Source organism: Myxine glutinosa, chromosome 6, assembly GCF_964187855.1.
Source record: "Myxine glutinosa chromosome 6, kmMyxGlut1.1, whole genome shotgun sequence".
Classification (NCBI taxonomy): domain Eukaryota; kingdom Metazoa; phylum Chordata; class Myxini; order Myxiniformes; family Myxinidae; genus Myxine; species Myxine glutinosa.
In genome coordinates, this window is record NC_136266.1 from 177,064,547 (window position 1) to 177,076,659 (window position 12,113).

Here is a 12,113-nt window from a genome sequence, read left to right on the forward strand (position 1 = left end):
GCCAAAACGATATATAGCACAATATGTAAACAAGAAATATGTCGTGCATAGCACGGTACTTGCAAAATCCCTAAAATAAGTTGTTGGCCTATGATGACCTCAAAAAATAATTGGTGGTTGATTTGAGTGACCTGGTATGCAAATCCTCTTCAAATTTCAAGTCAATCAGATGAAAATTTGAGGATTTTAGAAATCTGGCCTATGTTGACCTTTTGCCCTTGTTGACCTCAAAAATAGTTGGGGTTGAATTCAATGACCAGATATGCAAATCCTCTTAAAAGTTCAAGTCAATCGAATGAAAATTGAGGATTTTATAAATTCGGCCTATGTTGACCTTTTGACCGATGTTGACCTCAAAAATACTTGGTGGTTAAATTACATGACCAGATATGCAAGTGTTCTTCAAATCACAATTTAATCGGATGAAAATTGAGGATTTTAGAAATTCGGCCTATGTTGACCTTTTGGCCTATGCTGACCTAAATATAATTGGTTGTCGAATTCAGTGACCAGCTATGCAAATTCGCTTAAATTTCAAGTCATTCCGATGAAAATTGAGGATTTTAGAAATTTGACAAAGTTGGTGACCTTTGGCCTATCTTGACCTATTGACCTTTTGACCCCAACAACAATAGGCTTCTTGCTTATGACCAACTCTGCCATTTAGCGAAGTTTCGTGAAGATCAGTTGAAAATTTCGACCTGTAGGCGACTGACATATAGACAAATACACAGACAAACAGACAGACAAACAGACAGACAAACAGACAGACAAACAGACATCGAATCGGATGTCAGTGTAGACAGACAAACAGACAGACAAACAGACAAACAGGCAGACAGACAAACAGACAGACAGACAGACAGACAGACAAATATACAGACAAACAGACAGACAAACAGACATCGAATTGGATGTCAGTGTAGACAGACAAACAGACAGACAAACAGACAGACAATCAGACAAACAGACAGACAAACAGACAGACAGACAGACAGACAACCAGACAGAATATCGCACAAGACCAACCAATATACTTGAAAAATGTTCGATTTTCGCAAATAAAAAGTTGTGGATGACTTCTGACAAAACGTGGAGGATGAGTTGGTTATGTGACAAGAACAAGCTGATTCGTTTTCGTTAAGGTCCGATCAGTGGGATGTTTTGTATCAGTGGGATACAAAACATAAACTGTTCAGCCTGGTGGAGTTATGTTCTCGAGCGAGTGCCGTTCTAGTTTATACTTGGATTAGTAAATGAGACTAGTCATTTCAAAAGTGAGTTTGCTGTCTCTGAGCCATCGTGCAATCCCTTTACTCTGGGACTTTAAAAGTATGGAATTGCCTCAGAATATGTGATATTTTAGAGGGGACATTAAACCGTCCACCCCATCTGATAGCATTCACTTAAACACCAAGCCAATGTGTTCTGGTACCCTATCAGAATTCCACTTGCTTGTCCTGGAATTCTGCACCAAAGGCAATGGACAAACACCAAAAAAAACTTTGCTCAGGAAACTGGTTTAGCTGCACCAACTATCCTTTCGGAGAATCAGACATATCGAATCGGATTAGAGATCATTTGTAAACAGTTGTATGTAACTGGGACCTATTTTAAATGGAAAACTCTGTCTCCGTCATACAGGGACAGCACTGTGGTGGCAATGCTGGACACACTACAACTATCTTTGGAGTCGTCTCCAGTCTGGCAGGACATAAGTGTGCATCTCAGTGTAGACCAAACAATCCGTGAAGTACTACTGAGTATGCTGAACATGAATACTGGTGAGTACATACACATACCACCGATGCTGGGGCAGAATGTCAAACTGCTAAGGATCACTCAAAGCATGGAAGATGAAATATCCAGGGTGTTTAGCGGGGACCTGACTAATAATGCTATCCAGCAGATTTGGGGTTGGAGAACATCTGGTATAAATTGGTTTGTTCTGCCTCCTCATTGGACATGCTCTCTGTTGTCTTTGTGTTCCAAATAAGTTGTGCTGCATGGGACCAAACTTTTGTACATTTCACGATAGATTGCTGCGAGATGTAAATAGTTTTTACGTGTACTGACGGAATATTCCCATCGAGATTGGAAAACTGTTCAAGCAAAGGTAAATGGAACTTCCTTCCTGGAAGTCCTTGCAGTGTCCTTGTGTTTTATACTTCTCCCACCCCTCCCCCGCTTTCCACGCCTCCTCCCCCCAAGCCCCCTCCCCCCCACAGATCTCCCGATGGCCCTGCTCTCAAATGTTGTGTTTGTGTGCTTCCCCTTCTCTCCCCATCTTGTCTACCTCTATCCTTATTATATGTTTTGTGTGTCTGTTTGATTTTTTTTTGTGTGCGATAAATGTTAGCTCTTTCACGAGCCTCGATCATGTATACCAAAAAAATAAAATAAACTGTGAATGAGATTTTGAATGAGCGAACAATTCTGAAGGGGAAAGCTGGCTTTTTGTTGGGGATTGTTTACAAACTTCTGTAGGATGGGATGGCACCCAATGCAGCCAAACATGAACCCACATGAACTCTTTGCCAGCACTGCAAGTATGGAAATATTGTCGTGCGATTCCCCTCTTGGTTAAGACCAGGGGATCGCGGATGGAATATCGAGCATAATGAGGCGTTTATGCAATCCAATTGATGGCGGTTCGATACACGAGAATGGGGGGGGGGGGGGGTTCGGGTGAGAATGCCGGCTTACCTAACGGTCCGACGATGTCTTCACCCTTGGAAAAGAACTCACAAACGAAAACGGGATTAAAGTTGGTTGGGAAAATAATATAAGGGTTTATTTAATAAATATTGGGACAGGAAAAGAACGTGCCGGTAATAACTAAACCCCCTAATGAGCACTCTTACATACACACTTCGAATACAAACAAATGGGAATGAAGCAAATAAAATGTTGTGTTCGTTCGTGGGGACTTAGCTCTGTCCGTGGTGAGTCAGGACTCATCAGCCTCAAGCGCTGTCATCCGACGCGGCTCCGTGCTTGGCGGGAAGTAGGCCTCGATGCCCCCGTTCGCGCGCTGCTAGGCCCACGTCTGCCGGTGCGCGGCAGGCCTCGCGTCCCCACCCGAAGTGGGCGTGCAACCCGCCTCCGCAGCCGTGCAACGTCCTCTTCGGGTTCGGCACGGCCCTCCAATGCACCCAACGTTCGTGGCGAGCGAGTCTCAGATGAAGGGACCAAACGAGCAGGGTGAGGGCGGAAGGAAGGTCTGGGAAGGCAGAAGCCAAAGCGAGAAGAAAGGTCGAGACGGAGGTCCGGGCAGGATGGATCCAGGAACGAGAAGGGAAAATATTGGCACACACACACGTTCACCACCAAAGTCTGGACCGAAGTGACAAAATGTCCGCCGCTCCAAGTCTCTTGTTCGGCGTGCTCTGACGTCACCCAGGCCTCTTCCCCAACCAGCACGGTGCCCCTCGACTTCCCGAATCTTCTCACCGTGTTGGTGTCCTCTCATTGGCCGAGCGCTTCCTGCCCCCCCATGTCATGCCATCCATCGGTGGCCAATCTTTCTGCCGCTTCCTTCCACCTTCCTTTCACAAATCAGTGGCCAGCTTCTTACCCCAACCAATCACACGTTCTGGGCATGGCTATTGCTTGCCTTGCACGATGTTTGATGCCCATGCCGGCGTTGTACGCGGCCGCTTCCGTCTGCTCTTCCAAAGTCATTGTGGCGGTGTGGGAATTATTTAATGTGTGGTGCGCTAATGGGCCTAGCTAATGTCTATGGGATGTATTGCCATAAGGGACACCGGGTAGATCACAGAGGGAACGACACACAATGGAGTTAGCTTATTCCCTAATTCTAGTTACCAAGCCCCGCCACCTCGTGGTGGGGACACAGATACGCAGCTTACTCCAACATACGGCTACAAGTCCCTGACTTACTGCACATCGAGATGGTTCTTCTATCACGATCATCGGAGCACCTACCTATGCAGATCTACCTGGATCTAGATATGCCTACCCAACCGACATAACAATATCAAATCACATTGTCTGGACAGCCTGATGCTGTTTTTACAAATTCCCATTGAGCCTGAGTTTGCATTTTATGCAAATAGCATCAAAATTTGCTTGTAGCTTTGTGCTCCTAACACTGATGGTGTTTTTGGATCCGACTATGTTTCCACTGCCGAACCAACTACAAGTGTGGATTCGTTATAACGTTAGTGTTGCATACTGTTTCATGAAGTTTCGGGAACTGAGTAGTGTTCTGACGAGGAGGGGAGTGTCGTTGAAGCTGAAGGGAAAGGTGTATGCTGCATGTGTGAGAAGTGTTATGATTTATGGGAGCGAGACATGGGTAATGAACGTAGAGCAGCAACGAAGGCTGGAAAGGGTGGAAATGCGAATGGTTCGGTGGATGTGCGGAGTATCGTTGAGAGAGAGGAAGACAAATGATAAATTGTGAAAGATGATGGGAATAGAGCCTGTGATGGATGCTGTGAAGAGGAACAGGTTGAGATGGTTTGGTCATGTGTTGAGGAAGGATGAAAGTGACTGGTTGAAAAGAGTGATGGAAATGAATGTGGAAGGAAGTAGAGGACGGGGAAGACTGAGAAAGACTTGGCTAAAGATGATGGAAGAAGAAATGCGGGCAAGGGGGTTAACAAGGGGAGATGCAGAAAATAGGGCAAAATGGAGAAGATTGTCATGGGGACCGCAAGGCTAACCCCCACTCTTGCAGGGGAATGGCCTTAAAATGCCTGTTGTTGTTGTTGTTGTTGTTGTTGTTGTTGTTGTAGTACTGTTTCATGAAGGGGAAGTTTGGCAATTTGGAAATATAACAGGAAATGCAACATGGGAGATCTGGTTTAATTGCACTTTCACCACATTTTAACCACAGCTGGAAATTAATCTGACTTATTACCTTCGCAAAAGCGGAAGGTTATGTTTTGATCGCTGTGTATTTATTTGTATGTCTGTGTGTGTGTGTGTATGTTATTCGCATAACTCAAAAAGTATTCAACCGAATTGCATGAAATTTGGTGGGATGATTGGTTATTATACGGGACACATTTGATTAGATTTTGGGAGCAATCGGGTCAAAGGTCAAGGTCAAGGTCACGAAAAGGTCAAAATCGTATTTTTGTTGTTCTGTTCCCTACACTCCCATGCCAAGTACAGAACAGTAGCTGCGGCGAAGGTATGCGCTCTACCGAGTGCCCGTTCTAGTCTTGCAATGTATTTGTGTGTACACTAATGTGGCAAATGCTCATTGCATAAAGAGCTGCAGAGTACGTTGTTACCTCCACCACCGAAGGTGGATGGAGATTATGTTTTCACCCCTGTCTGCCTGTCTGTTTGTTTGTCTGTCTGTGAAAAAGGTATCTCAAAAGGTTGTGGATGGATTCCGATGAAATTTGTCAGAGATGTAGCGTATGTGACAAGGACGAAAGGATTAGATGTTGGTGAAGATCCGGATCCGGCTAGCAGAATTTTTAAAGTGATTCTTCACCATTGGGAGATGGGGCCAAAAACGATACATAGCAGGATATCTCAAAAAGGTATGGATGGATTTGGACGAAACTTGGTGGAGAGGTTGGGTTTGTGACCAGGACTAATCGATTGGATTTTGGTGAAGATCTGAATATGGATTCAGATACGAGAATTATTTAATTTATATGTGTTTCTTCACCATTGAGAGATCGGGGGAAAAGCGATATATAACATGATATTTTAAAAAGTTATGGACGAGTTATCACTAAACCTGGTGGACAAGAACAAGCCGATTAGATTTTGGTTCAGGTCCGAATCCAGATCCGGCCTATCATTGGGAAACAAAACACTGTTCAGCCTGGCGGAGGTATGCGCCCTACCGAGTGCCATTCTAGTTGCATCTGAAATGAAACATCAGCTACAACGCTGTCATTTTATCTTTTGTCGACAGAAGTTTAATCTCATGGAGGAGCTAAATGACAAAAAGCGGTAGGTTTAGTAGACTGACTGACAGAGGGGAGATGGTTAACAGGCGTACAAATAACTACGCACATCCTCAATGAGTAGTTGAAGGGGTTAAGGAATTTTGTTTAAAATTTGCATTCAAATCACAATGTGTTTTCTGTTCCTTGCTCGAATAGTCAATGGTTGGTGGCCCTGAATCTTAAACATGAGGTCAGCATCGTCTCCCTGGATGTACTTTGGGCATTTGACACAGTCTGGCATCCTGCTCTGCTTACCGAGTTTGCTGCCTGTGGCATAAAGGGCCATCTTCATACCTAGCTGACTTCCTCCTCTTGTGCATTCAATGCGCTGCCATCAATGAAATCCTCTATTCTGCTCTCCCAATGGTAGCTGGAGTGTACCAACGCGATGTCCTAGGCCCAGTCTTATTCCTCATCTCCATAAACGACCTCTCTGAAGCTTTAAAGCCCTCTTTCTTTTTTCACATGACTCCGCATTGCTGTACCGTACTCCATCCCAATGATAGACCAGGAAGCTTCCTGATCTTGAATTCAATATACTAGGGCATGCCCGTACGTGGGTGCCCGTTCCTTGCCAAAAAAAACAAAAAACGCTACCCGTACGCTCTACCCCGCCCGTACGCCCGTACGCCCGTAAACAAAAAAAACAACGCTCTTCGCTTCCGCCCTTCGCTCTGACTGAATTGGGAGAAATAATGCGCATAAGAAATCGAGAAATTATTATTTTCTCCGGAAGAAATCGAATTACGAACCGTAATGGCGCACGCGCTCGGCTCGGCTCGTTCTGTGATTGGCTGCCGGAAGTGAAGTCTTCACTGTCCGGAAGGTCGCAAATCGCAGTTACGATGAATCGCAAATTAGTTTTAATTAGTTTTAAAACATAGTTTAACGCCAACATAGTTTGCCAACGTGAAATAAATGAATACGCTCTCAAATGTGCCGTCCGAGGCAGAGTCTGTTCGCCACGTTCGGCACACGTGATAGCTCGCTGCTCTCTGATTGGTTGAATCGTTTTTTGGACATAGCTCGGTAACTACTTGTCCGATTAATTTCAAACCTTGAAAAGGCACATCCTCGGGTCCCCAGCAATATACCTGGCAAGTTTAAAGTATATCGGACCCGTGGTTGTCGAGAAACAGCGGTCACAGACATACATACATACATACATACATACATACATACATACATAAACACAGAGATTACTGGAATTATAGATAGATGCCAGCCTGAGAAATGCAACAAATCTTTCAATCCAAGACAATCTCACAGTTTCACCTGGTCATTCCAGAAGGATTGTCTGGGGGTAGAAGCATTGTTGTCGAAATTGTTGAAACGCACTATTGTTTAAATGGGGGTAGAGGTATTGTTGTCTCGAAGCAGACTAATTTAACCCCTTTTTGTTCTGTGAAGAGACAACTTTCTATGTTTGTCTTGTTTCAATCCAAGGGCTCATATAAAAGGGCGCCCTACATCTGGCAAATAAAATACATTTACTTCTTCATGCAGGTGTATGAATCAAATTGGCACCACTTTATATGAACTCTTCTAGAGCATTACTTGGTTCCTCAAAAGAACACAAGGGTAGTATAGCATGCACACGAGATTTTTTGAATGCCCCTTATTTTCTAGTGTGAAAACATTTTCTATTAGCTGGGCCTTTTATATGCCCCTGGCATTTTACCCAATAATCTATTTATATAGTCAGTCACTGGAAGAATTTTATTCTCTTGAACTTCTAGGCCTCACCATCAGCCATGATATCTCCTTTCCCCGATTGCATCACAAAACCGGCCTCCAAAACCAGCCGCAGACTGAACATCATCAGTGATTCCAGGTCATTCCTTGAAAAATCATAACTACTCATAGCCTATAAAATCTTTTGTCGATGGATCAATGGAGTACTTCTTCATTATAAATCTTACTATAAAATCTATAAATATATAAATAAGTATATAAAATAAATATAAATCTATAAAACCATAAAAAGATCTTCCATATTGGCTGGCACTCAAGTATCTCCTGGAATATGTGGAATATGAAGCTTTCAAGGTTGTTGTTATCTCCTCCAATAAAATCAAAGCACAAGGCTTGTTCTCACATCGCAGGCAGGTTGTGGCTTATATATTTTGTCCCCCGTCACACCACGGAGCGAAAGGGGGATTATGGTTTTCCCCTCCGTCCGTGTGTGCGTGCGTGAGTGCGTCCGTCCGTCCGTCCATGCGTGCGTGCGTGCGTATGTATGTGCATGCATGCGTAAGCGAAGGACCGAATTCTAATTTGGTGTGTGGGTGCAACCCACGTCAAAATCCAAGATGGCCGCCGCCATGTATGTCTGAACCTTGTGAGCGGAATATCTTGAAAAATAAACGAACTGCTAACTTCTAATCTGGTGTGTGGGTGTTTCTACGCATAAGAGAGAACGCTATTGAAAATTGGGTCGCCACGTCAAAATCCAAGATGGCCGCCTTGCGTCTTCCACTTTGTCAACTCACATCACTTCAACGACGGGGGACCTAGGCGTAACGCTTGTTATTATTGCCTCTCCTCTGGTCTACTTCACTCTGCCCGCTCACCCTCTGACCCTTCCCAACAACTCCAGGAAGCTTGCATTCTTCCAATTTCCCCTCCTGTTTAACATCCAAAAATCCAACTGACTGCATACCACAATCCCACTCTTCCTTCCAGGGCTGTAGGCAGTGCAACACCATATCATGTCATCCCCGATCCTTACCCACAATCTTTTCTTCATCTATTAACTCGACTGAGTCTAACCCAACCCTCTTACTTCCAGGTTGCTGTGTTTCCTATACTCCTCTCTCTCTCCTCTTTTTTTCTGGTCCTTAATTCCCTACATTATTGTGCCCAACTGTTGCCCATTGGTGCACTGTCAGTTCATTGCCTTTTTACCGACTGTCCTCTTGCTCTTCCAAGAGCTTCGATCTTATATAGAAACAGGAATAAAAGTCCTTGTCGAGGACACAGCCCAAGGACTCAACTGCACCTTAAAAAGGGACACAACGATTTTACATTTAAACTAGAACTACACTTGGTAGAGCGCACACCTCTGCCAGGCTGAACAGTTAACGTTTTGTATCCACTGATAGGTGGGAACTGGATTCAGACCTCCAAAATATAATCGGCTTGTTCTTGTCGCCGAAGCAAGTTATCTTATCTACCTAGTTTTGGCGTAATCTGTCCATAACTTTTTGAAATATCCTGCTATATATCATTTTTGGCCTCTGATCTCTCCGACTCTGGAAAATCCTCTCTATCTCCTTGTTGATGACTCCACTCTCTTCCGCTCCATACCTCATCCCTCAGATCGGCATTCTGCAGCCTCCGCAGTCTCTGCAGACCTGGACACAATCACAGACTGGTGAAACAAGTGGAATATGTCTTTCAATCCTGACAAATCTCACACTCTCACGATGTCTCTTCGAAAAGACCGACTGAACAACACTCCCATCTACTTTCTCAACAATCCTCTCCAAGAAGTTCTTTCACTCAAGCTTTTGGGTCTCACAAGCAGCCATGATCTTTCCTGGGAAAAACACATTTCCAAGCTGGCCTCCAAAGCCAGTGGCGACTGGGCATCCTCCGCCGTGCGAAGTCCTTCCTTGGCACACCTGAGCTCCTCACCACATACAAGGCTTTCATCCGCAGCTCAATGGAATACTGTTCCCCCATCTGGGCCGGTGCTCCTGCCTCACACCTAGCTCGGCTTTACGCTGTTGAAACCAAAGCTTTCAGAATCATTGGATTCTCCCGCGATGAAGCTAACAATGAGGGCCTTTCACTCGCTCACTGCAGGCAGGTTGGTGGTCTCTCTGTCTTCTACCGACTCCTCTCCGGCCTTGCTCCTCCAGCTCTCTCTGTGCTCTGTCCCCCCAAATATTCCTACAGGTCGCACAAGATCTGCCTGCAACCCTCTTCTTGTGAAACTGCCAAAATCAAGACTCTCTGCTCACCTTCACTCCTTCATTCCTCTTTTCTCCTGCCTCTGGAACAAACTCCCTCACTCTCTTCAATCCCACTCCTCCCTCCAGGTCTTTAAAACAGCTGTTCACCACCATCTCTTATCTTCCCCCATCCAAAACCATGATCTTTTCTACCCCCGTTAATTCACCCCAGATCCACTTTTTTGAAATACCGACTTCTTTCCTGGAAGTCCTAGCAGTGTCCATGTGTTTTTTTTTACCTCTCCCACCCCCACTCCCTCCCCTTTCCCGTGCCTCCTCCCCCCAAGCCCTCTCCCTCCCACAGATCTCCCGATGTCTCTGCTCTCAAATGTTGTACTTGTGTGCTTCCCCCTCTCTCCCCATCTTGTCTCCCACTCCCTTTATCTTGTCTTATGTGTCCGTTTTTTTTTTTGGCATTAATGTTAGCTCTGACACGAGCCTCGATCTTGTATACAATATATATATATATATATATAATTCTATCTTTCTTTCTTTCATGTGTTCCACAAGATGTGCTCCGCTTCCTTAAAAACAAGAGCTACGTGAACCCAAACAGCCAAGAAATACCAGATGTCAATGTCAGCGGTTCTAGCGACTTCGAGGTTCTCCTCGGGAAGAACCCGATTGCAAGATTCAGACAGGTACCTGCAGTTATTATAACGTTTACAGCTTGGCTGGGTTTATATTTTTCCAATCTGCTTCAGAAACATTTCTTCTTACTCAAGGAATATTTATCTTAGATGTCAAAATATTTAAAAAACGCTGAATAATTGGGAAAGAAAAATGGAGGAACAATATTAGGTGAACAAATCAAGTGAGAAGTTTCATCACCATTTCCCATATACACACAGACTGCTTATTGGCGACCATCCAACACCACTTCCCATAAACACACAGACTACTTATTGGCTACCATCCAACACTACTTCCCATATACACACAGACTACTTATTGGCTACCATCCAACACCCCTTCCCATATACACACAGACTACTTATTGGCGACCATCCGACACCCCTTCCCATATACACACAGACTGCTTATTGGCGACCATCCAACACCACTTCCCATAAACACACAGACTACTTATTGGCTACCATCCAACACTACTTCCCATATACACACAGACTACTTATTGGCTACCATCCAACACCACTTCCCATATACACACAGACTACTTATTGGCTACCATCCAACACCCCTTCCCATATACACACAGACTACTTATTGGCGACCATCCGACACCCCTTCCCATATACACACAGACTACTTATTGGCTACCATCCGACACCCCTTCCCATATACACACAGACTACTTATTGGCGACCATCGGACACCCCTTCCCATATACACACAGACTACTTATTGGCTACCATCCAACACTACTTCCCATATACACACAGACTACTTATTGGCGACCATCCGACACCCCTTCCCATATACACACAGACTACTTATTGGCTACCATACAACACCTCCCATATACACACAGACTACTTATTGGCTACCATCCGACACCCCTTCCCATATACACACAGACTACTTATTGGCTACCATCCAACACTACTTCCCATATACACACAGACTACTTATTGGCTACCATCCGACACCCCTTCCCATATACACACAGACTACTTATTGGCTACCATCCGACACCCCTTCCCATATACACACAGACTACTTATTGGCTACCATCCAACACTACTTCCCATATACACACAGACTACTTATTGGCTACCATCCAACACTACTTCCCATATACACACAGACTACTTATTGGCTACCATCCAACACCACTTCCCATATACACACAGACTACTTATTGGCTACCATCCAACACCACTTCCCATATACACACAGACTACTTATTGGCTACCATCCAACACCACTTCCCATATACACACAGACTACTTATTGGCGACCATCCGACACCCCTTCCCATATACACACAGACTACTTATTGGCTACCATCCAACACTACTTCCCATATACACACAGACTACTTATTGGCTACCATCCAACACCACTTCCCATATACACACAGACTACTTATTGGCGACCATCCGACACCCCTTCCCATATACACACAGACCACTTATTGGCTACCATACAACACTACTTCCCATATACACACAGTCTACTTATTGGCTACCATCCAACACCATTTCCCATATACACACAGACTACTTATTGGCTACCATCCAACACTACT

The 12,113-nt window shown here is 44.6% G+C and overlaps 1 protein-coding gene across 1 annotated transcript in view; it reads left to right on the top strand.

Moving 5' to 3' along the window:
- LOC137429501 (uncharacterized) overlaps positions 1–12,113 on the top strand; it is a 278,822-nt gene that overhangs the window by 75,385 nt on the left and 191,324 nt on the right. Inside the window, exons 12-13 of the mRNA XM_078781105.1 lie at positions 1,645–1,784; positions 10,412–10,542. Of these exons, the coding sequence (XP_078637231.1) occupies positions 1,645–1,784; positions 10,412–10,542 (271 nt within the window). The remainder of the gene's footprint in view (positions 1–1,644; positions 1,785–10,411; positions 10,543–12,113) is intronic.